The sequence below is a fragment of the Epargyreus clarus genome, unplaced genomic scaffold (genome assembly GCF_041222505.1).
Source record: "Epargyreus clarus isolate Ecla_fem2 unplaced genomic scaffold, WU_Ecla_fem_2.2 ptg000005l, whole genome shotgun sequence".
Lineage (NCBI taxonomy): Eukaryota > Metazoa > Arthropoda > Insecta > Lepidoptera > Hesperiidae > Epargyreus > Epargyreus clarus.
The window spans coordinates 1,843,195-1,870,553 of NW_027332213.1; the positions used below are offsets into that span (position 1 = coordinate 1,843,195).

At 34.5% G+C, this 27,359-nt stretch overlaps 1 protein-coding gene across 1 annotated transcript in view; it reads right to left on the reverse strand.

Annotated features, from left to right (window-relative positions):
• The window catches only part of LOC140757911 (uncharacterized), a 107,647-nt gene that overhangs the window by 34,699 nt on the left and 45,589 nt on the right, over window positions 1-27,359 (reverse strand). Inside the window, exons 3-5 of the mRNA XM_073093786.1 lie at window positions 11,534-11,742; window positions 10,296-10,431; window positions 8,747-8,955 (exon numbers count right to left, since the gene is read on the reverse strand). Coding sequence (XP_072949887.1) covers window positions 8,747-8,955; window positions 10,296-10,431; window positions 11,534-11,742 — 554 coding nt within the window. The remainder of the gene's footprint in view (window positions 1-8,746; window positions 8,956-10,295; window positions 10,432-11,533; window positions 11,743-27,359) is intronic.

Here is a 27,359-nt window from a genome sequence, read left to right on the forward strand (position 1 = left end):
TAAATGACGCCCTAAAGCACATGAAGCGCGGGAGATCGCCGGGTCACGATGGCTTGAGTGTCGAGCATTTACGGCACGCGGGTGTGCACCTTCCAGGGGTCCTTGCTAAGCTCTACAATCTGTGTATCGACCATAGTTATCTGCCGGAAGCAATGATGAAGACGGTGGTTGTACCCCTGTTAAAAGATAAAACAGGTGATGCGGCAGACAGATCCAACTACAGGCCCATTTCCCTCGCGACTATTATTGCGAAGGTGCTGGACAGTTTGCTCGATACACAATTGAGTAAATCTATGAAGACCCACGACGCGCAATTTGGCTTCAAACCCGAGTTGTCAACTGAGAGTGCGATTATGTGTCTCAAGCAGACTGTCCAGTACTACACTGACAGAAAAACGCAGGTCTATGCGTGTTTTTTGGACCTGTCTAAAGCATTTGACCTGGTGTCCTATAAAGTTCTATGGCACAAACTCAGAACTGAAACAGGGCTACGGCCGGAACTATTATCATTGCTTCAATACTGGTACGGCAATCAGTCAAATGTAGTGAGGTGGGGAGACGCAATGAGTGACCCCTACAAATTGGATTGTGGAGTAAGGCAAGGTGGGCTGACGTCTCCGAGGCTTTTCAATCTCTACGTCAACAAGCTGATAGAGAGGCTCAGTGGGGCGGGTGTCGGATGCTCGATTGATGGACTTTCTATCAACAACATCAGTTATGCTGACGACATGGTTCTGCTGAGTCCCTCGGTCAGTGGCCTCCGGAGATTGTTAAAAATCTGTGAGGAGTATGCCGAGGTAAATGGACTCAGCTATAACGCGAAAAAGAGCGAGATTCTCGTGTTCAGGGGGAGAAACAAAGAATCCACCTTTAAACCCACCTTTCAACTATGCGGCTTCCCACTGAAGCAGGTGGCTGAGTTCAGGTACCTCGGCCACATAGTTGACGAGTGCCTTGGGGACGACAGGGACATAGAAAGAGAGAGGAGGGCGATGTCGGTCCGAGGCAATATGTTGGCCCGCAGATTTAAGCGTTGCAGTAAACAGGTAAAACTGTCACTTTTTAGAGCTTACTGCCAAAATTTTTACACCTGCAGTCTGTGGGCGAACTATAAGCAGCGGACCCTCAGAGCTCTGCGTGTGCAGTATAACAATGTGCTGAGGGTGGTGTTGGGGAAGCCGCGTTTCTGTAGTGCGTCTGCCATGTTTGCGGAGGCTCGTATCGATGACTTTTACGCAATCGTCCGCAAACGTATGGCGTCGATGATGAAGCGGGTTGTGGGGAGCACCAACGCCCTCCTTAGCACATTGGTATGCAAACCAGACAGCCCTCTCTGGGCCCGCTGGAATGATGTACACACGCGAGCCAACAAGTGTGTGTGTACTTAGAATTTAAGTTTTTTGTTTTGTCTTTACTAACATAGGCTAAGTTGTCTTTAACACTAACCCCCGTGTTTTTTACGTGTTTTTATTTGTTGTACACTAACATAGATTTAAGAAAATATGTACTAACCAAATCTATGGACTGTAAAAAAAAAAGGTCTGAAATAAAGAAATTATTATTATTATTATTATTATTTGTGTTAATTTAAGTAGTTATTCAATAACTGCAAAGTTTTACATGTAAAAATTCATTGTAAGCAGAAAGGAATCTTATCTGTTCACTTGTTCCTGTGTAATTAAATTATAATATTGTTGGAAGATATGAGGGTAGTAGTGGGAGGAATGCTATAAAAGCGATCACAAGCGGTAGCCGGGGCTCATTCCTTTGTTTGCGTTCGTTCGGTTCGGTGTCGGTCTGTGCGATATATTGTTCCCTTGTATTGTTCTTAAGAAATTGTTATTACGCTTGTCATTGTCTTGTTGTTAGGTTCAGATTTGTACTAATTAATACGATTAGAGTTATTTGTTAATTAAACCTTGCTGATTAAACTTGTGAGATTTTAGGGTTTTTGTTAAATTAATTAAATCGATTATTGAAAACGTGTATAATAAAGCCTTTTTCTTTTTAAAAAAAGTCCCTTCTGATCTGATTTATAAGAATATAATTAATTTTTAAGGTGGTAGAATATTTTGTGGTTCGACTTCGGCGGCACCACCGCCACACTTATTTCAGCCTCATAACAGCATCGTTGAGCGCTTCTGTGTTCTGGTTTGAAGGGTGTGGTAAGGGAGACATACTTTTCAGAGGCGTTCCAGCTTAGTCCTCAGGGGTAGCGGCGAATCTGTGACCGATTCCAGGTAGGAATATCATCTGGGGTTGATTACAGATGTCCATTGGCGGCCGTAGCCACTTAACATCAGCTCGGCTGCTACTCCTATATTGTGAAAAAAGTACTTACGCAATAATTGTGAAATTTAATACGTAATTTTTTTGTGTCAGAAGCAGAAATATATACGAGTGCAGCTACAATTAAAAGTTATATTTTTTACAACAAGGACTCGCTCAAGTATTTTAACAAGTAAAGAAACTTATATTACATGCAAATCGTTCCGTTTTCAATACCCGGTTAGACAAATATATAAATAATAGATTTGTTCTTCTTTTCTGGGTCTGGGTATTTGTGTACTTATATTTATGTGCTATTAGAGGACTATGAGTATGTAAATTATTAATGGTGAAGTTTCATCTTATATATAAAATTCTCGTGACACAATGTTAGTTACCGTACTCCTCCGAAACGGCTTTACCGATTTTCACCAAATTTTATATGCATAGTCAGTAGGTCTGAGAATCGGCTACTATCTATTTTTCATACCCCTAAGCGATAGGGGTTCAACCTAACATTTTTTTTATTTATATGGCAACACAACGTTTGCCGGGTCAGCTAGCGAGTATTGAAAATTATTAACTGTAAACTATATATGTTTCATGTGACGTCACAAATGATTTCCGTTATTGTAACATTTCAAATTAGAAGCGAAACCAACATACAATCCGCTTCGCTTCCTCGTCCGCTCTTCTTGTAACCTATAGCTAAATCAAGGGCTTTTAGTTAGGAATTTAATTATTTAATTAATTCAAAAGGGAAACGTAGGTAAATATTGTTTATGCAAATGATAAATGGTTATCAGTCTGTTTTAAGTTTCCAGTTAATTATTTACCGAGATTAATTTTATTCTACAGATTAGTAGTCAGGTCGAGTCTCTGGAATTATTGAGTTCAAAAGGGTAGTCTTAATTTCAGAATAATTTAAGTGTCTATTTTGTTTTTTATCTTTATTTATAGTGATTATAGGCAATATCGCCTGGTAATGGCTTACTCTATAATTATCCTATTCAATTCTCTATTAATATAGGCTTATATCGGCCTAGCAACAAGTAATTATAGATTAAGGGCTTTTAGGTAGGACCTTAAAAGGGAAATGTAGGTTAATATTGTTTGGTTTGTGGTGGGAAGGACGGCGATATGTGTGGCCGCATACCGTCGTATACTCCAGATGGAGTAGCGAGCTTCATGCTCGCCTGGGCGGAGCTGGACAGGGCAACTCGCTTAGAGCACTTCGGTTGCGTTCAGTTGAGTCCTCAATGCAGCACCGACGACGGTCACAGAGGGGGGGGGGGGGAATTTAATGCGGTAGGAATCCCACCCGTGTCATTCCCACCTCGTTAACATAAAAAACAAAACAAAAAGCTATTACTGCTTTGATAGACAAAACTCATTATTTTTCTGCTATAATACAGAAAAATAATTATTCTAATATTAACGTATTCGAGACCTTTACCACGTCTGACCAGTATACTACGTGGCGGAATGGTGACTACTTATGATACTTAAGATGTAAAATCATTAGATTTCGTACTATTAGTGTTTAAGCTGAAAGAATTTTCAAAGAAACTTTAAAAAGTGTTTTAAAGAGGGATTTCAGTTTTTCAAGAGACATTTTCTTCACGATCTCAAAGAGATCCCAATTATGAGATGTTTCTGCACTTTTATTATAACACGCTGTTCCGAAGAACTTATGAATAATATTAAACGGCTTGTACTTTCCTTTACCTACTTTTACGTGAGAAATAATGTATTTTATATCTTATGAGCGTCTGCTCATAAGATATAAAATACATTATTTCTCTTGCAATGCAAGTCTTTGCATATGCAAGTCTTTGCATGCAGTCCACTTAATGTCAAATACAGCAGTACTATTTAATATAGACATCAGGGTAGCACCCCATGGACATCTGTAATCAACCCCAGACAGGACCAGAATCTCACCAGAATCTGAGGTCGGTCACAGACGCACCGCTACCCCTGAGGACTAAGCTTTTTTTATAATATATGAGTAGTAGACGAGCATGCAGCCCATCTGATGGTGGCTACTGCCGCCCATGAACATCTGTAAACAACCCTAGATAGGATTAGATATTCCTACTTGAGGTCGGTCACAGACGCACCGTTACCCCTGAGGGATAAGCTGGAACGCCTCGGTAAAGTATGTCTCCCTTACCACACCCTTCAAAACGGAACACAGCAGCGTCTAGTACAGTTACTGGCAGAAATTGGTGTGGCGGTGGTGCCGCAGGAGATGAGCCACAAAAGGTTCTACCACTTTTAAGCTAGAATGTCTCGTCAAAGTATGTCTTATTTTCACACCTTTCATACACGAATACAGCAGCTCTTAACACTGTTGTTATTAAGCAGGTATAGACGTGGTAGTGCTGCCGGAGTCAAACCACAGAGAGTTCTAGGACATTTACTTTTATGTAAGTATCTACTTTTACTTTTACGTCGGAAGTAATTTCTTTAGACTGTTGTTCCTTCAGTGAGGTATGTGGAATTTTATGTTGATTGAAATACCAGTGAATTGGACCAAATCTTTACAAAATGCCCAGCGATTCGCAAAGGTCCTGTTCCCGTGAATCCCGAAATTCCAGACCGGATGGAAATGTTAAGGATAAATGTTCTACGTCTTAGGATTTGTCCATTGCCCAGAATTTAGGGAATCTTACTGTAGGGCTTAGTTAAACATTGATGCTGTTAAGTTTATATGTCTATTTAAAATTCCGGCTAAAGTTAAAGCAACCGTTTTATGGACTAACCCGGAGAAGACATATAATAAGGAAATTAAGCGGAAAAAATTCAATATTGACTAAGTAGTAAAGACGAAGTTTCTTAAAGCTTCTTCTCCATAACGAAACACCTTGTGAAGTGGTGGTAATTGTATTGACATTCAAAAAGTGCGAAAAAACCTATTTTGAATAAAAAAATTTGATTTGATTTGATTTGAATATGCTGTAAAAGAAATGAAAGTATTTGATTTTATTCTCTACTAATTGAATTTTCAAAAAACATTTCTTATTGCTCAACTGCTTTATTTAAGCAGGTCTTTTGCAAAATTCAGCTGACCAATATTTATTTTGACGTTTTTGATGAGATTAATTAGCAATGGAACGTTTATATTAAATATAAATTTCAATCAAACAATAATAAAATCATCCGTTTAGATATTAGTATGTAATAATATAATTACTGTATTTATTACTCAAATACCCGTTACAGAATTAATTCATAATTACTATTCGTGGAAATGTTTAAAAAATCGTGGTCCATATTATTGAAATTTGAATTCCATGAGCATCATCGGATTATGTAAATAGGGGCATATTATTATGTAAAATTGGGGGATTATGGTATACATTTACTACATATTTTACTGTCGCTTCGTTATATGCTAATTGATACCAATTTCGATGCGATTTCACATGAGATTTATGACCGAAATATGCACGCATGATCCAACACAATCCATGCGTATGTTACTCATAAAAAATAATTAAGACACTGAAATAACTGAACGTTCTTACTCAGACCGAAAACAATTAGTGTCGGATTATTTACAATAGAAGTAAGATAAGTGCTAATCCGAAATTACTTTTAGAATAGTTCCATCTCCTCGTTTCAGAGCGTATCTATTATAGAGTAAAACCACTTGATCTTCACAGCATCTTATGTCTGTAAACTGCTTAATATACAATTAGTGTGACGAAAACGGTTGAAAAGTGAAGAAAAATACAATAGTATATCTCATTTTGTAACTAAATCAGATTTGACTGTTCAACAGATCGAGGCGGAATATAGTACAAAAGTAAATTTAAATTAAGAATCAACACGTACATTACACGTCACTTTTATGTCTTGTGAATACAAAAACCTACGTATAAAGCCTTATATATAGCTCTAAAGATGAAGTGAAATGTTTTCTGAGCACTCCATTGTAAACGTTAAAAGAGAGCAATTTAGAAAACAGTAGCTTCAAAAGTCGTTGTTCTGTATCGAAGTTCAATCGCTCTTTTGCATAATAATCCCAAATCCGAAGGCCAGAAAGTCAGAGCATAATAAATGGTATAAATTTTCTTGAAGCAGCTTTTACCGGGAAAGGTTAGGAAAATACGGCGCTCGAAATACGAGTATATCTGGACTGCGCATATTTTCTCGTGATAAATCTAAAAATATGGTAACTTCAAGTCAATACCCAGCGGAGATACATTTCGGGCTATGGAGATTTCGTATTACCAAAGGTTTTTCGGTCGAAACTAAGACACTTGTCTGATAGAGATAAGTAAACGTTAGAGATACATAGACAATAGGAAGGAAAAGTTGTTCTCAACAATAACAAAATAATTTAAAGATATTCATGTCAATGTGAAAATAGAAGAATGATGGAAACAGTAAAAAGTCAAATACATATTTCCGGGACGAAATACATATTAATAAGAAAAATATACAAAACTAGCTGACCCGGCAAACTTTGTACCGCCTCAAAATCTATTTATCAAATATATTTTGTATGAAATATAGCCTATGTTACTCGTGGATAATGTAGCTCACGAATGGTAAAAGAATTTTTAAAACCAGTCCAGTAATTTTTGAGCCTATTCATTACAAACAAACAAACAAACAAAGTTTTCCTCTTTATAATAGGTATTAGTACAGATAAATTGACACGGGCTCCTTGTGAAATTAGGTCGTCTTATTATGCAATTGTTACTACAGTTATACACTACAGTGACAGGCAATTGGGATGAAATTTTAAAAGAATAATCTTCTTCTCGTCGTGAATCTATAAATGACCAATTGGTAGGCACAGATCTCTTTTTAGAGCGCGAGGGGTTTAAGTCATAGTCTATCACACTGGCCCTATGGCCAGCTATGCTGCCCTATGGATTGATATTAATGTGCACTTAGATTGGTAGACTTCACACACCACCGGGAAAATCTATGAAATTTTATGATTTCCTATGCAAGGACCAAAGTGCTGGATAATATTTACTCCTGTATAGTTTTGTCACATTCGCCTATCAGTCGTTTTCGATCAGACACACTCCTATGTCACTACTACATAAAATATTTCACGCATTTTCCCCGAACTCCTCAAAGAACGGAAACCATACTGGCGAAGAGTGTCGATTCGTCCTTCTATTGAGGTTTTATATTAAACCAAACTTGATTCAGTTCGTGACTTTCAATGCATCTTTTATATTTTGATTTAAGGATGTTTCTGCTTGTTCAGCCATGATTTTGAAAGAAATACACTTTTTCCATACTATTACATGCTGTGTCTATATAGGTCTTTTGAAATAACAAAAAGAGAAAACGATGGTCTTACTGTGTCTCGTGTTAATTGAGGCATTCGACATAGCTCTAAAGGGAAGCAACGTATCTGTAATAGACTTCAGCTACATTAGTGCTGCTATTCATTGGACCTTAAGTGGCTTCAGTTGCCTATATGAAGACGTCTTAGCCTACTTCAAAAGGATCGAGATTACTACATTAGATTATCTTTAAGTGTATTATTAGACTCAGACCTTATCCATTTACAATCCTTAGAAGTCTACTGCTAGACATCGTTTATAATCTGTCTTAGAGTTTCTCTTTTACGTCAAATATCGCATTTCCGTTTGAACTGAAGATCGCTATAGGTGAATGATTTCTTAGACAGACACCTCTTCTTCTAAATTTAATCTCTTATAAAATCCATTTACCAAAAGTAATGTTATTTAGGCCGACAACACACGGTAACAAGACCTTAAGACTTAATACAATTAGATTACTAGATCATACTACCTAAACGTTTTTATCAACTCATTATTTGATAGACAAAGGGTATTATTCAGTAATCCTAGCAAAAACAGGATAAGCTAGATGTTGACAACGGCTTTGTCTTCAATCTGCTTTTTGTGGGGCAACCAGTCTGAGATGTGACCTTTTTGTAGGGCGTCTCGCTGGCCCTAATGTTGTGATTGTGTTGTAAAGAGTACATGAGATTAGTAAGTCTAGACCAGTACCCACATGCCCTACTTCGGCTTTGTTCTTATCCATGACATTATCTATACGTCTATATATAAGTAAAATGTACTTCGCTGTTGTATCAGCCATATCACTGTCGTTATCTGTATGTATGTACGTGATATGTATGTATAATATTGTGCAGCTGAATTCAATTAATACTATAAAAGGTAGAACGTTACGTCTGTTTTCATTATTTTTTGCTTTGAAATAGTATTATATTTTGATTTCAAGGAAATGGTAAGTTAGAGGTCTTCCAATTTAGTTTAACGGATAACATCTGTGACCAAACTCACGTAAAAACACAATAGGATTGAGTTTTTACTTGGAGTTGACAATAAAAATCTATGAGCAGTATAGACCACTCACAACTTTGTGAATTGCGTGAAATTGACCACTAAATCTCATACAAAGTTATTCAGCAACAACAAATTTGCGTTGACAAAAGCAAAAAAATACTCACATCGACGTTAATCCCGGCGAATGGGAAAATCTTCGTGGCGGGTGTCTCAGTGGGGGAGTACCGGTAGAACTCGTGCCTGCCTCGGTACCACTTGACGGAGTACAGGGGTGCGTCTGTCAGCTCGTACAGGCAAGCCAGTGTGGCGTCTGACCCTCTCTGTACCACTGAGGGCGATATCCTCAGCTCTGTAGCCCGCAGACCGCCTATACCTGGTTTAAAAAGGAATTGATTAGTCTAATCAAAATAATTGGAAATGTGTTGTTGTGAGAACCAAAATTGACCAACTTTTTAGTACCCTTTTTAGCCCCAATTTTAAATGATATTTCGAAATAATTTCCATGTTATCTGATTAAGTATTATGCAAAATTTAATGCTACTGGGCCGTCAGCGGCTATCAGTCATTCAGTACCACTACTATCACTTATTTCTGTCTTTTAATTATAGCGTTAATACCTAATAATATAATATCGATTAGATCTACTATTGCTATTGCTTGTAGCGTTCCAATTAATCGTAATTGTAGCGTACTGCTGAGAAGCAATAACGTATCTGTGACCAAGTAATTGACAACCAAATTCCAATATAGGTATCTATAATTACACATGTACATGCACAATGTACTTATTCAGCACTTATCATCAGTTGGACTGCAAGCTCGTTTACTACTTCATTTTCGTCAAAAAAAAAATAACATTCTTATAAGTACTGTCAGTCAACATCCTTATAAGTATTGTCATTATAAATTTAACAATCCATCAAGTCTTTTCCATCTATATGCCGTATCTTCAGAAAAGATACTCATAGAATTCATTTGGCGATGTATCTTCGGAGAGGACGCGCTTTGAGTTGCAAATGTGTCTCAGGTAAAATGCAGAAACTTTGTTAGTTCCCAGTAATGGCCAGCTTTTTAGAATGCTTTTGAGAGCGATGGAATAAAAGGAAGGAAAAGGAAAACTAAACGATTCTACAATGGATTGAGCCCTTTATTTAAGCACCCATAAAATTAAATACAATTGAAGTGTCTGATAGTGTGTACTTTAAGATTAAATTAATCAAGTAAATAATTAAAACTTTTTATTACGTCGGTGATATATACACCCAAAATGCAGTAATAAAAGTCTCCGATCCGAAATAAGGACCTGAATTTAAAAAAAAATCATAAAGATTTAAGGATCGAAACCGAAATCTTTAAGTACCAATCGGACCACAAAATTAGTTTCATTCTATGGAGTATGGAATGCCTTTAAAAAATAAGTAGTGACTTTTGAAGTACCAGGGACCGCGTTAAAATACATTTTTAATGTAACAGACATAACAGCTGAAATCTACGATGGAAATACAAAATACAAATCTGCTTTCCGCCATCACACTAAAAGACAGCAACGTTGCCCTGCTACATTTAAAAATAGGTCTGGCTTTTTCATTTAAATATGCAACAATTAAACATTTTCGGAATCAAATTGCACAGATGATATATCAACCTCACAAAATTAGCGCATATAATGCTGTGGCTAGTATTTGATGAAGAAGAAGTATTCGTTGAACTTACCAACAACATCCAACCTTGCAGTGGCGGTGAAGTGTGGGAAGGTTTGAGCATTCTGTATCACCTCACAGCTGTAGTTCCCGCTGAGGATCGATGACACTCGAAGTAGCACCACGTGGGTCTCGTTTGAGTTTAACCTCTGGAAAATAAACAGAATTTAGCTGTTGGGAAAAGTATACGCCGTTGTGTATGCCTTCCCCAATGGGTAAGGTAAAGTATAAGTTGCATTAAGAGGCATAATTATGACCTAGGGCTGATTACAGATTTCAATATTGATCAATTAATTATCAGATAATGGACATTTGTAATAAGTCCTATGATGGAGAGATATATTTAAGATTGGCTAATGTCATTTTAATATCTTTAAGGAATAAGGTTGGTTGCCTCTTGTGCCTTATAACATTGTTCGAACTAGAATACAGAAAATTAACTTTATTATAAGGTAAAACCTATTTTACGTGTCGAAGAAATGGCATTCGAATTAATTTATCACAGTCTTACTGCTAATTTTATTCAACACGCCTACTCATTAGTCGAAATTATATTCAGTCTACTTAAATCATTTCTATGTCTCCGAGCTCCCGATTTGCATATCTTTACACAGAAAATAGATGCAATAAATGAGCTCAAGCACTATTATAGTATTACGAACTAACTTAATTACAAGCGCTCGCCTCGCAAATTGAGACAGCGGAGCTTCGTCAACTCAAAAGAAATTGTACTCCAGACATTAATTTGGAGGGCATGTTGCTTTAACATCGTTGAAAATATTACCTGGATGTGGTGTAGCTTCTAATTTGATGATAATGAAATTTTGTTGCAGTCTCTTGTGCTTATATTTTGAGGTTATAAAGGATGAGTTTACTAAATAAATTGTATTTTGACAACAAAGTTCCGGACTAACCAGTATCATTTCTTCTGGTGATAAATGGTTCACATGAAACATTGTCGTGAGTGCAGATGGGACTTTTAATGGGATCGAATCGTGTAAGGATAGTACCCTGAAGACTAAGATATGATAGAAGTTTTAAATACGCTTTACCACACTCCTCAAATGAAACTTAAAGAGTTGGTAAAACGTTTCATAATTTACTAATACTAAGGTTTGTCATGTAAATTAAATTGGAGTTTAACTCAAGTGAACTGTAAAATAAATAAATAAAATGCTTCAGTAATTCTAGCGAAAACTATTTCTTGAATCTTGTTAATTTTAATACAATTCATTAGAGAAAAATACTTACATCAATTTTAATGCCATTTACAGGTAAAACTCTAGTAGTAGGAGATTCCAGGGGTGAATATCTATAGAACTCTTGAGTTCCTTTGTACCACTTCACGGAGTATATATCACTGGGATGTATTTGATACATGCAAGCCATCGTGACGTTTCTGCCCCGCTGTACCACTTTCGGTATTATGTGGAGCTCTGTCGTCCGGAGCCCGCCTGCCTCTGTAGACAAAGAGAGTTGAAATGTTAGAAATAGTTCAATATTTAAAAGTAGTTTCAAAGTGTTTTTATTGGTTTGATACTTCGCGTATTTTTTGATAGTCTATGTTATAATTCTTGTACAAGTTTAAATATGTTAACGTTAAAAAAGATTCTTGTATCTCAATCAAGTACCTATTTTTAGTCGCTTGAGCAACTATTTGCTTTAGGAATTAAATAGTGGTTAACGCTACTGTCAAAAGTTGCTTGGCAACTATTTAGTTGATTGTTTTATTAATTCAGACATCAAATATACATCGCTCGTCAGTAGCTGCAACAATGAAAAATAAGATAATGACCTACGCAACATTTTCTTAAGAATATACATTACGGTATTACAACTAACGGAATTCCAGTCAGATCAATACAAATTTGACTACTAAATAACTAAATATTAGAGCTATAATTAAGAAACCGAAATTTGTTTTTCATCGCTCACTGAAGCCAGTTATAGCAAAACAAAATTTAACAACTCCATTATATAAATTTACGACAATTACTTGTAAACTAAATATATAAAAGCCCTAGAAGTAAGTTCCTATATATATTTTAATATTCTATCTCGAAAGAAAACTTATGAAGAATCCTGAGAGTTCCGCAGTGTTTCTTTCTACAGCGTTTATTAAGTAAAAGTTTTTCTCTTCGTATATCCACAAATTCCGTAGTAAAAGTAATTCTACTATATCCCCTATTTCTTATTGTTGTTCTCGTTTTGCTAAAACGAATTTCTTTTTAGGCTCTTGTTTCACTGCCGCCGAGAGAGTGACGTGGTGATGAAAAAAGTTTTATTTGTTTAAAACGTTGTAGTATTTTGTAAGTTTGAGTCAGAATTCGACTGTATAACACAAAAATTAAATGAAAATTGTTTTATTGCCAGAATGTATTAGAACCAGTTATGGCGATGATATTGTACATAAATATATTTTACGTTCTACCTTTATCGCAGTGGCCAATTTATGACAAAATTTATTTTAAAAGGTTCAGTTCGTTTTCCTCACAATTCATAAGTCACTAGTAATTACCAATTTACTAGTAATTATCAAGTCACAATTAACATTGCACCCTGATTTTGATAATAGGTACCCTTTGATTCTCAAAGTTACCAGTATTGATACTGATCTCAGCTTCACTGAATCCTGATTGAGGATCTACATTTCTTCAATACTTTCATCTTATTATGAAGAAGTCGCTTATCGTATACACTATATGAGCACAGTAAGAAAGATTTTCATAAAATCTAATGCATTACAATGAGACAATTATATTTTGGTAGCAAGGTCTCTAGTGTGCCTCTAAGGAAGAATTTGGTACGCATTGAATATGGATTATGGAAATGGCCTATAATCTGTAATAAATAATGTAAGTACTAATTTAAGAATCTTTAAAAAATGGTCTTATTTTATGAAGTCAGGATTAACTGCCAAATGCCTTGTAATTCAAAATAACGTAATAATAATTATTATGAACGTTAACTATAATATTTGCAAATTGTAAGTGCTTAACAACCTAACTAAAAAGTGCTTATCCATGTAACATTTAATAATAAATAATCACTTGATACACTGCGAGATAGTAAGTAAACTTTGTAAAATAATTGAACATTTGAACATATTGCTCAAATGATGAACAAAGCACAAGAAAAAATGAATGAATGGACATAATTATTATGAAACACTACCGGTAAAAATACAGCCTGTGTCACTTACACAAGTTAGGTAAATCCAAATGTTAATCCACCAAGCCATTTGGGCAGCAGGACGAAATAAAGAATGAGACAGACTTACACACCAAAAACATTACTCTGGAGTTGGGTGGAGTAATTACAAGTAAGTTTTGACGGTGGTAGGACCCTTTGTCTACCTATTTCTATTTCACACACCTATTTCTACCTAATAACAGCAGTGTTAGGCGCTGCTGTGTTCCGGTTTGAAGGGTGTGGTAAGAGAGACAGACTTTTCCGAGGCGTTCCAGCTTAGTCCTCAGGGGTAGCGGCGCATCTGTGGCCGACTTCAGGTGGGAATATCTAATCGTATCTGGGGTTGATTACTGAAGTCCATGGGCGGCAGTAGCCACTTACCATCAGGTGGATACTCGTCTGCTACTCCTATATTATAAAAAAAAGTAACAATATACGCCAAGTTTATTACAACACAACGTCTCGATAATGTATTTGTTGTCAACAAACGTCAACAACAAAGGCCCAACAACATCAAATTGGTGTGTTGCCAATGTGTTGAGTTTGGAACGTTTTCAACATTCACAACAATTTTAAATTGATACCGATAAAACTTCCGCTTGCAATCATACTTCATGTTTCCTATTGTGAACTTGAGTTCTATACGACCTAATGTTGTTCAATTTAAAATTTGTCCTTTAAAAGGAGTCTCTTTGTCTTTCTTTTGAAATATCAGGTTTATTATTTTCAACGACCTTTTACACTTGATTTATGTATTGTTACCAAGAAATGCCCCAAAATGAAAATTTACTCAAAATTGCTTAAATAACGGATATTTGATATCAATGCAAATTTAACCAATAAGTGCTTCATCAATAAAGTAATAATAAACTCCAAGCAATTATTTCGCCGTTCTGGATTGAGTTAAAAGGCACATACAGGACAATTAATTTTCTGTCAGAAATTGATAGCACAATACATCATTAATGTTCTTTAAAACGGGAAATGAGACCATCTCCTCCTATTATATCAATAATATCCTCTTGATTAGCTAGTTAAAAAACAAATCTTTGGGGGAAGTAGCAAAGAGGCGAAAACTAGTCAGCTATTTCTAAAAATACACGACAATAAAGCTGTTTCATTCTTTTAGAAAAGGTAAAAAATATCTGAACATATGAAAGTGTTGAATATTCTTCTTTCACCAATACAAAATAAATTGTATACTGCAGAATATCTATATCCATTTAATCCATCCGAATAAAATAGTGTTTTCCTTTTATATACTTACAGATATTCTCAATCGTTCAATTTATTTTCTTATCATTTACTTTCACTTCTATTCATCCCTACAAAACCACTGAGAAACCTAGGGGATTATGCTCCAGATAGGCTACTGTTGTACGAGGAATATGGGTTATAATATTATTCGTTATTCAAGTCAGAAGTCAGTATTAGTTATTCAAGTCAGAAGTTTGCATCAGGGATGTGTATCACTAAATTGTTTAATTTATATAACGTCTTTGTTTCATGTTCCAAAATTCAGACCTCAAGGATAAATACGTTTAAAATCATGTTTAGTAAAAGTGGTAGAATCTGCTGTGGTTCAACTCCTTAACAACAACGTACCTATGCATTTCTGTCTTATAACAGCAGTGTTAATCGCTACTATATTCTGATTTGAAGGGTTTGGTAAGGGAGAGATTTATTTGAGACATTCCAACTTAATTTAGTTCTCAGAGGTAGCAACGCATCTATTGCTAACCTTAAGTAGTACTCCGGTTCTATCTGGGATTTGTTAACATGGTCATGTGCAGTGGTGGCCACTCCATCAGGTAGTTCACCTTCATGTTTGTAGGCACGTATACTGATTTCGTACTTTAATTTGATCTTTTACGAGCAAGCCGTTCAGAGCTTGTCGCTCATCCATGCGCCGTCAGACAAGTGATTGTATGAACCAAGGTTTAAATCATTGTGAAAGCAATAAGACTAATCCCTGGGAGATAGCATTCTACATTCGAATCCAAAACTCATTAAGTTAGGTTCAAATGAGGCCCATTCAGATTAATTTTGTAAGTAATTGTACTTGTTAGGTAGTATTTATAGACTTCGGTGCGTATAAAACAAGTTTATCTGATCATATTTAATTTTTTGAAAACGTACATTTTATTAGAAATGTCAAAGGTAAAACCAGTATGGAGATATTACCGCCACACGCCTTTCTTTTATTTGTTTACTAGCTGACTCGGCAAACGTGGTGGTGCCATATAAATAAGAAAAATTGAGGGTGAACAACCCTTATCACATAGGGGTATGAAAGATAGATAGTAGCCGATTCTCAGACCTACTGAATATGCATATATTGGTGAAAATCAGTAAAGTTTCGGAGGAGTACGGTAACTAAAATTGTGACACGAGAATTGTATATATAAGATTTATTGTTTTATTTAGGAACAATCATGTGAAAAATAGTAAAATTAACTCTCAAAAGTGAAATGCCCTTTGGATCCAGTTCAAGTACAAAATAAAGTTCACATTACTGTGTTATCGCTTAAAAACCTTTTATATCAGGTTTCATAATTTTCCATGTTTGTATAACGTTATCAAATAATACGATCATGTGTCACTTGTTAGTTACTAAGTACATACCTATAAAAATAGCTATTTACGTGGGCTCCCCATATGAAATGCTATTTTTATTACGACCCGCGTGGGGGAGCGGTCACCATACTGGTCCGACGCGCAATGGGTCCCGGGTTCGATCCCCGGCCAGACAGATATCTAAATGATGAATTTAGATATCTGTTTCTGGGTCTAGGTGTTTGTGTATTTGTCTATGTGTGTGTCCATTGCACCCCCAGGGAATCCTAGTGTGGGGCTGTGAATGTAGAAAGCGTCTTTTTACATTCACAGGAGACATGAGAAGTCATGTTTCTTAAAATAAGGCAAATAATAAAATTAGAAGCAGTCTATATCAAATTAAAATAGTCATTTAATTTATTCAGAATTGATACATATAGAACTTTTTTGAACGTCAATAATTTCTGGAGGTGTTTCGCAATTAAGAAGAAAAAGCGAGTGCAAATTAGCGTTTATTAAATAATTATTTAATTCATTTATTACTTCATTAATAAAAAAATAATTTACGCTGACATTGTTACACGATGCGTATTTATCATTAAAATAGTGATTTCCTTTATAATAAGTTTTTTGCATGAATTTTGTAATAGATTCATAATTATCTTCAACCCCGTCATTGTTCTTTGACAATGCTTGAATATAAAAAATGCATATCGTGAGTACCCGTTACATAATAAAATGTCTCAATTCTGTGATAGTTTTAGTCTAAAATCATATATGAACCTTATACCTCTATTCAGTTTAACACGTTCAAAGAAGTACAAGTACTAATAACTCCAAAAATCTTCAAAGAAACAGACATGGTCCACACGTGCCGTCATAAGTACGGAATATAAAGAAACGAATAAATCCTCCACTAAACGTTCCTCCAACCAATAACACGGCAATAACCATAACTTAATTCAATGCAGCTGGTTAATTTACCGACGACACACAAGATGAGGCTTATAACGAACCTCTAAGACTCAAAATGCTTTAATTCCTGTACAATAGCGAAATTCAACAGATGTAGTTGGTAGGGACGCTCATGAAAGAGAATTGTATCGATATGGCATAAGTATCAGCTCTTGTGCCGATACGAGATATTATCGCATATATTTGTATCGTAATATCGTATTGGTACTGTATCACTTGAGTTTCGATCAGTTTTAATGTCATTGTTATTCATCTTTTTATTATGATGTCAGGCGAAATTTAAAATCAATTCCAATAAAAAAATGGTACCTATGTATCATTGTTTTTTTTAACTATACGTTAGTGTCATATTTTCGTAGAAAAACGATGATTAGGTATATCGAAACATTATTTAGCAAAATATCGAATTATAAATCGACTATTATATTGTATAGTACTGTATCGATATTTCGATATTTATCGCCACGGCCTTCCCTATCCGTACCTTTTCAGCCCATGTATCTTAATATTCAATTTATTCAGCTCATTTCAACTTTCTCTGTTCTTAACGATATACTCTTAGGGTTGAAATCGGTTAGTTTACGCGCCTTCCCGAGCTACAAATATAGTCCGGGGCATTTTCTGAGTTCTTATTGGTGCGCACACCTGCTCCGGTCCGAGGCGCAATATTTCGTTGTCTGCATTCACTGTTTTCTTGTTTTAGAGGTAATGCTTTTGTGAGAAGAGCAGCGGTAGCTTGAAATAAGCTAATATTATGTGTGTATTTGTACATACATATATGTATTTATTTTTGTTATTAAACTATGTACATTCGTTATTATTTTTCCTATATGCATGAATGTATTTGCTATTTTATTATTTTTTGTCGCTTTTTTACTTTAGTAAAACCTGCTGCAAATTCACTACATCCACCCAGGTAGAGGTAATGCAATAAATTTAAAATAAATAAATAAAAAATATTATTACAAAAACTCCGACTGTTTAAAAAAATTACTGACAAAGGAAGTAAAGTCTTTGTCATGCTGTAATTTAAAATCCCACGACACTCGTATGTACTCGTGTATTAAAATCCGTCGAACCTTTTGGGCTGTAACAACAGTTTTGGGGTGTATAACTTTTTGGTGGTGATAGATAAATTGTTACGTGATACATTTTTGTATTATATTATAAAATTATTTATATTTTACCTAGTAAAAATTTAAATAGATAATCCTTAAAAATACCAAAAAAAGGCATCGATAACGGTTTATAGATTGAATATTTTTACAATTAGAAGAGTAATTTTTGCCCAACTGTGGGAAAGCAATGTAATACGGAGGCAGTGATTAACAAAGGTATTTTTAATTATAATTAAAACAATGCAATTTAATTTCGTAATTAAAACAGTGAATGTTATTCTAGCCGAAATTGCTATGAATATTTATACCCGTTGAAATTTTCATAGCCATAATTTTTCATACAATTTATCGCCGATTTTGGCAGCTGAATTGAAAACTGTTCAGTAAAATAAATATTTTTTCAACGGACAAAAGATTGAAATTGTGCATAAATTTTATGTTTTTAACGGAGAATATTTGCAAAAAATATTTGCATAAAATGTTGCAGCAATTAATATAGGTATGCAGTGGAAAAATATCAAAGGTTCGATGTACGCGTAATAAAATAAATTCAATTAACCTGACTGCCTGGAAAACAAAATTTAGTAGATAATAATATTATCGGTAGATACACTACGGTATTTGCTTTTTATTTGTATTACAAATGTATCGTCACTATCATCTATCAAACACTTATTAGAGCTCGGGTCTGCTTTATCAAAAAAAAATATTACCTCTTATAGTAAAATTTTCTTTATTAAATTAGTATAATTTATAAATATGATAGCGCCAATATTTTATTTTAAATTGCTATGGTACTTTCAATACTTCAATTTATAGCGAGATTTTAAGCTATGTATATTATTCTAAAAATGAATAGATCACTTAAAAGTAAAAAGTCACAACATATAGCAAGAACTCGTTGCTTATAGGTACAGCCGTTACTAAATTTAAAATCCTCAAAAAAATCAAATACCGATTACCTAAACAAACGTCTAAATGTTTCCCAAAAATCGTTGATAAAAACTACCATAAGACTTAAAATCGCTCCCGCTACAGCGCCCGCTGTTCCATCAACACTAACGTCGTCTTTGTTGCAGAGAAAGTATTTCTATATCTCCTTCGTGGAATTATTGAAGCGATTGCATTGTTTTCGTTGTTTTACACGCGAGGGTGCGCCGTGCGTCATGCATTTCAATTTAGTACATTTTCTTCTTGACAAGCAATTTATTTTCAACAGATGTTATTATTTGGTTAAGTCCATCTGTGTTTAAATGTGACAACGCTTATTTACATATAAAACGCAAAACATATATTTCTGTAAGTTTTCGTTATCAATCCTGATAATCTTGGAAACGCCTGAAGTGTCTTCCCTTTGACATTGAGGACTAAGATGGAACGTTTCACATGAGTATGTCTTCCTTACTACATCCATCAAAGCGGAACACAACACAGCTTAATACTGTTATTATTAGGCAGAAATTGGTGTGGCGGTGGTGCCTCCAGAATCGAACCACAAATGCTTCTACAATCTTGAAATGTCTTACAATGTACGGGAAAGGTACTAACGAAACGGTGGGTTCACGTTGTGTCGATCATAGAATTTTGATAATCATCCATCTATTTTAGGAAAATTGTCGTTCATGTCAACATCCTAGGATAAAATGTTTTTGCAACATTATAAACGGGCATTCTGTGATAAAGCTGTTGATATCTATCATCTTTTCTTTTTCTTTATTTATATCACAACCTACATGATTTATTACTCCCACCGTCTATATTCTATATTACTAGCTTCTACCTCATCATTTCCGTTACTTTGCTTCCATTCACTGAGCGCACATAGAAAGCTACCAGGAAAACTATTGTTGTAGTATCTTTTCTTGGTTATTGAAAAATATATTTTATTTGTGGCGTATATCGCACGCGTGTCGTTTGCGTCTTAGATCTTAATTATATTACATCCAGATGATATCTTTTCTTCTTTAGTTTTGTTCGGTGTACTAATATCCGTTTGCGTTTTATTCTTGGGGCTTTTTGATATATTCTTTCATTCAACTATCCACGTAACGGAGCAGTCACCATATTGTTCATCCCCATTTCAGAGTGACTCAAACGATCCTATTGTTGTTTATACGTGGCACATATTTTATGCACTTTTTCAAAATATCACATTTCTCTTAGTTTATTTTTTGCGGTAAATTTTTGTTTTATGTTATTTACACTGTCACAAGTGGCGTACATTATAAGTATTCCATACATTACAGTACAAGCATTTGTAAAATAATTTAACATTTTTATGTAACATATTCTGCCTGAGTTCTCCGTAAAACACAACATCGATAGGCTTTAAACGAAAAAAATACCTCAAACATAACATACAACTAAATGTAAATATGTTTGAAGATGAACATGCTAAATTGAAATGCCAGGCACGGAGGAGAGATTCGCGACTCGCTTGCAATATGCGAGTACGTAACAAATGAAAACAATAAGATGGCTAGAACAATTCCACCAAGAAATATAAATATATGTGGTCCTTTCTAACGTACTCCAACTTAACGAGGAAAAAGGAGCAGAAAATCATTGTCCCAAAAGTTATATATTACAGTGTGTTTATAACAAATTTTGTATTTACCTAGTGGTTAGAAACGGCCTTTCACTCAAGGGTTATGTACGTATTATATTCCTATTCCTATTTCCATTTCTTTATTTTCTCGATGACAGATCTTCGCCCATGTAGTTTTGTGTTGTTTACGTTAAAATGTCACACTGATAATACTGTACTTCATGGACAGGTAGTGATGTGCCACACATAATTATTACTATAGGAGCTATAACGATAAACGTATCACGATAACAGACCCGTTCTTTTTTACAAAGATGTTACACGTATACATTTTTGATTGATAATGCCTTCTTTAAAATTTTTGAAGCTGTTGAAAAATAAGTAGGTTTTAGTCAGTAAATTGTCTTATTTTTCTTAAGGCGTAAGATTTGTTGTATTTGTCTTCGTTCAAAATACATATTAAAATAAATATACGCGATCGATATCATTGCTTATCACAACTCTACAAAGAACTGTCATCGAGAAAATAAAGAAGTGGAAATAGTATAGAAATTAATGATTAGTGACTTGGACGGTGAATGAAAACTTCGTGAGGAAACTTGCGCGCCTACGTGTTCCTTAATAAATCTTAAGGATGTGTAAAGTCTTCCAATACGTACTTGGCCAGCGCAGTGGATAATGGCTGAAACCTCTCACTCACAACGCTCACTCTATGACCCATGCTCTTGGGATAGTAATGGGTTGACTACAACGAAACTACACTAGATTTAGACGACGCTACGGTAGTGTTCCACATAACCTATCATCATATTACTACTAGGCACGAACCTCGTAGTTGCTACTCCACTAAAAATTGGCGAAGATAAAGGCTAATGACCAATTGCACCGTCGAATACTTTTTAACTAGAACCAACTGCTTAACATGCTTTCCGAAGCACAAAAGCGCCAAAAATGTGCCACGTCACGTACCAAATACCGGCCGCTCTCGATGTTGATTAACTTGGCGAATTGCTTGAATTAGCCAGCGCAAATGGAAGGGATAGAGAGAGATAGAGATAATATATGCAGTGATAGCCTTATGGTCCCTCTCTGGTCCAACTCTGCTTCCCAATCGGGGGGTTTGAAAGCCAAATTCTAGAGACTTGTACGTTCTCAAAGTTATGTGCGTATAAGAAATTAATACTATCACTTACAACAATGATCATCGTAAACAACGTTTTTTAAATAGTTCTCTAAATCGTGTGAAGTTTATCAATTCGCACTTAGTCTGATGGACTATGGCCTAAATCTTTCACTCCGAGAATTGACATTTACCCAGCAGAAGGACAATGAGTTGATGACGGTCGAAAAGAATAAACGCTTATAACATTAGACTTAAATATTAATGTGAGGAAATATATTCAAAATTATGTTGTAAAACAAAACTGACACCTTCAAATATGATACTAAAATTGATGAAAATAAACGAGCAACTTCTGAGCACGTATTGATTTACTTAACTTTTTAACCGACTTCAAAAAGGAGTTTAGTACATATTTCTGAAGTCGGCGCTCATATTAGACACGCTGTTTACATCGTTATCCAACGAAATATATTGAGCGCCGACTTCAGAAATATGTACTAAACCAACATTTACTTCAATTATTTTTTACTTTTTACTTTGTAGTGACATAGAAGTCGTTTTTATTTTTTTGTTAAAAAAAATACTAATTTATAGGTCTATAAAGAATTAATAAAGTACGTACCTTCTCAAATTATTAATCTAATACCTTAATTTGAAGATGACATTTAGAAATTCTATAACCACTGGCAAAAATATTTTAAATAGCAAGAGTACTTTTTATAACTTTGTATTTCTATTTAAGTATATTTCTCAAACTGTCGTGAGCAGGCGAAACTTTAAGTATAAAGTTTCGAAAAGTTTCTAAAGTAGAAAAATAATAATTTCATAAAAATTACACTAACAATACTTTAGTAAATGAATAAGAAGAACATATTATTAGAGACAATGCAAAAAATGCGATGAAAAATTTCGATGTCAGATTTTAAAATATAAGAATGGTCAGTTTAAATAATAGATTATTCACCCCGAAATATTTGTTGTTATAATTAATGTCCTCCATTTTATTTGTGTTTCATTTTTTCTATTTGACTTTCTCAAGATTTCATATCTTACTGATACTTTGTTATAAATATTGCAATATATTGTTGTTTATTCCGCTTCACGGATCAACTGTTCTTCATTTTTATCAGACTTAGGTGTAATCTTTGTTACAAAGATTAACGTAAGACTTTCAATCCCGGTAAATTGTGCATATTCTAAGAAAATAAAGAAAGAGTTTTTATAAATAACATTGTTGATGTTGTTTTCAAACCAACAGAATGCGAGGTCAATCTCAACTGAAGCTAATTCCAATCAGATACTTTGATCAAGACGTTCAAAACATTTTTCACAGCATCAAGTTTTTGCACCGTCCAGTTCCGGTACTTTTCATTTAACTATATTGCTTTTGCAAACTGCCAATAGCAGCGAAGTTCTTTGAAGTTTCGAATTTCGGAATGGGACCGACTGAAGTGCCGATACTGAAAAAGGAATATTTAAAATTTTCAATTTGCCAAAAACAGAAGTTTCAGGTAAATTAAGTTTTGCTTATCCATATTTTATTTGTTAGTGTTATTTATTCGATTGATGTAAATGTAAAATGTATCGATTAAATGTGGAAAATAATATACTGACATAGTATATTTTAGGATTAGTTCTACTCCTATTGTTTCATTTAAGGGAATTATTCACGATTTTAGTAGTAGTCGGTAAATTCATTTAAATATAATCAGCTTGTTATCAATAGGTATTAAAATTTCACGTCGGTTTTTAACTATGGTTAGAGTAGTACCTACTGGTGGTAAAACATTATATATAAACATTATTATATTCTAATGTAAAATACATCCCCTAACAACAGGACTAGAACGATAAAATACACTTGTTATTTTTTTTCTTGATCCGTGGTTGCAGGCAACCATAAAATCAGTTGAAAAAATTTTAAAATTTGCTTTCTTTGCCATGATATTTCATCTTTTAATTAAAACGCTTCACGAGAATTTTATAATCGTGTCAACAGTAAATTTATAAGTAAACAATGATACAAAATTGTATGTAACATTAGTTGGATAAAGCAAGTAGTGTTACAAAGCCTAACTTTGTTCGGTTGCGGATAAACACATACTTAGAATCACAATTGTATGTTTGATTACCCGTAGTTCCGAAGCATCAGTGGAATTTTGCAAAGCCACTTCAAACGTTCACTAAACAGCAAACATAGGTGTTTCCTCTTTTTGTGGTATTTGTTCGCTTACAGTATGTTTGTACGGTATTTGATTGCTATTTTAACGTTGTTGCAAAGGAATATATTATGTTGTTGTTTGTTTTGTGTTTCCACCTGTTTTTGTTCACTGTTTTGCTGTTTTCATTTTATTTTGTATTTATTTGATTCTATCTCGGTATCTTTTCACGATTTGGCATGCAAACGAATAAATATTCTTTAATATTTGTTAAATTTTCTTAAATTGAAGCATTTTCTTTAATTTTTGAGGATTGTATATTAAATACAATGATAGTTCATTAAAATCCGTTAACATTATTTTTGTTCAAAATAATGAACTCGTGTACAGGCAGAACCTGAGGAACCCTATTTAAGCTGAAACTTTTACAAAATGCGCTATAAATAACGCGAACTTCCGAAATCCTGTCTGACTAGTCAGCCGATAAATCCGTTTGTCGAGTGTCGGTGCTAAAGCTATTGTGATGCAGAAGGAAGAAAGCTGGATTTAGGACGAACTCACACTGAAAGAACGCTTCGGTGACAACTATAGGATTTGAAAAAAATACTTTTGAAAATAAAAAAGAAATGATAGCCTAGCGAGAAATGAAGCGTGGTTCGAAGGATTTTTCATAGGCATGAGCGTATAACAAATTAGTTATCATGTGCTGTAACTGCGAAAGAAAATCTCATGAACCAAATGTTTTGCCTGAGACTTCTTATAGAAGTAACCCGTGTTCTGAGATCGTGTGTGTAATAGCGGGACCATAAATGAGTAACGAGGAAATTTGAAATAGGTATGTAAATGTAAGAAGGAAGTCGTAATAAACGTTAAATTAAGAGTAAAATCAAAATATATTAGACTGATAAATGATTGCAAGTAATTCAACACAAAGGAATATATTATAATTTACTACGTGCCTTTAATATTACCGGTATCTACTACATCAATTGTAGTAAAGAAGCCGCAATAGCGATAAGAGTAAATATTTGCTCTGAAGATCCTAAAGAGCTTTATGGATGATTTATATCTTTTCAAAAATTTACCTACCACGTACATTGATTTTACTTTCCGTAGTTTTGTCGTAAAATTGCTCTTAAATTCTCTTCTTCAAAAAGTTTTAACTAACTAACAACACTTATCCGTTTATACTTTGTACCATTAAAAATAATGTAGGAGGTAAAATAAATACGCTACTACAAAGGAAAAAATTATCACTTCTGAAAAATATTGTTTTCATTATTGACTTGTCTTAAAATCGAATAATATCTTAATCAATGCAATTTTATTTATGACTCTTCTCCTTTATATATTTACTTTGCTTAAAACATTGACCTTACCACTGATTACGAAATATGGTTTTCCTTAAAAGATAACAAACATAAAACGTTTATATTAACAACTATATTAGGGTTAATGCTATTCTACCCTTTGCCTCTTCCTGAACTCAAAAGTGCTGCTCCAATATAGATCCTAACACAATTCCTTTAAGTTTATGCAACAAAGCCTTGGAACTATAACAAGTACTTCCAAGTAATAGCGAACGGTAATGTTCTTTGCATTTAACAACTTCCGGTTAATTCTCAACACCGGCATTACCTTAAAGTGCACGTCAACTTGACTATTTACACGGCACTAAACTTGCTTTTATATCAAAGTTTAGAGAAAGCAAAGTTTCAGAATTTAACTATGTTAAAAAAACAAGATAGTGCTCTAGAATTGATCTTTGAGAGTTTAATAAATTTTTATTTATATTTACTTTACCTTCATTCACTTGCAGACTTTAATATAATTATAATTTACAAGTTATTTTACTTGCGTTCAGTTAAGATTTTAAATATGTAGGTTTCAAGTAGATCGGCTCTGGAGTCACCGTCTCCAAACGTGTTTCTGCCTGTAAGAGTAAGTGTTGCTCTGTTAGTTTGAAGAGTGTCGTAAGGCAGAGACACTAACACGAAGAGTTTCTACTTAGTCCCCATGGGTCCCCAAGTATCTGTGGCCGACCTTAGATTTTCAATCCTATTTGAGTTCGATTTTAGATAGTAAACAAGGTGGTACGCCAAAGTGGCAGAGACTACTGACTATCAGGAGGGCACACTCGCTTACTACTTCTACTCCATAAAAAATACTCTCACTTCTTTAAGTGGTCATGCTTAATTTAGATAACTACCTGAAGTCTCCTAAAGCGAGCCAAATGAACAATTTTATCAAACTAAACCCGCGCGGAATATCCTCATAACTAAATGGCTAAACAAGCTTTTGCAAGCCGTCTTGCGCCGATAACTTTATTTTGAAATGGAACACCGTTGCAGTTTAAAAAGCGCTCCGAAAGAGCAAAGTAATCCAACCGACGTTTAGTTAAATTTAAACAGAGTTTTTGCCATCTCGGACGTCCTCCACCGGAGAGCTGAACTTTATGATGAATTTTTTGAAACGGTTCCAGAAAATGATGCTTTTTTCACGATTTGCGGGGTTTTACAAAGGACAAAAGGGGAACAAAATTTTAAATCGAATGTTTTGGGTCTATAGGGTAGATAAATGTTCAGCCTATATTGCGCATTTGATAGATACTATAGCTAATACTTTCGTAATGTATTGGCACAAAAATCCATGGAGGTCCAAGGTTTGCAACCCAATATCAAACTAAGATTGCCTCACGTTATTTAGGATCCGAATCCAGTTGTCGAAAAGTAGTGGATGAATTATGATAAAATTAACTTTCCTTGTTTCTTATGACCGGTACGTTATTAAACAATTAGAACAAAGAAAGACTTTTTAAGGTATAGAGCAAAAGTAGGTCTTATAGATTATAGACAGATACGAATTTTTCAGATAGCAGTCTCGAAAGGGATATTATAAAAGAATAAACTAATTCTCCTCATATTGAAGTTCTAACTAAAGGCATTGGAATTTACTTTGTTCTACATTGTGATACGTTTAATATTAAAATCAGACCATTTTAAGTACACTCTCTAAATCATGAACACGAGAAGTTCCCTACTCAAGATATGGCGCCACAGAGCATGAGAGCTTCAAAGCAAACGTTGACATTCGGCAATTAGTCCACAAAGACTCATCGCGTGTTTGTTAAAACACTTAAGATTACTTCAGTAACTGTTTATTTGTGCACGACTGAGGAGAACCACCTTCGTTCATCAAAGAGATTGCTAATGTGTTTATATTTGCTCGAAGCGCTTCTGAAATGAGTGATGGTGAATATTTCCATTGGTATAGCCTCTTACGCTATGCCATAAAAACCCCAATCTTTTATTGAGTAAATATGTGTTACGATAATTTCATGTTTGAACTTGTTTTCTTATTGGCCTAGTCTATTTGTCTTGTCTTGGAGATGTTTGTTTTCAAATTC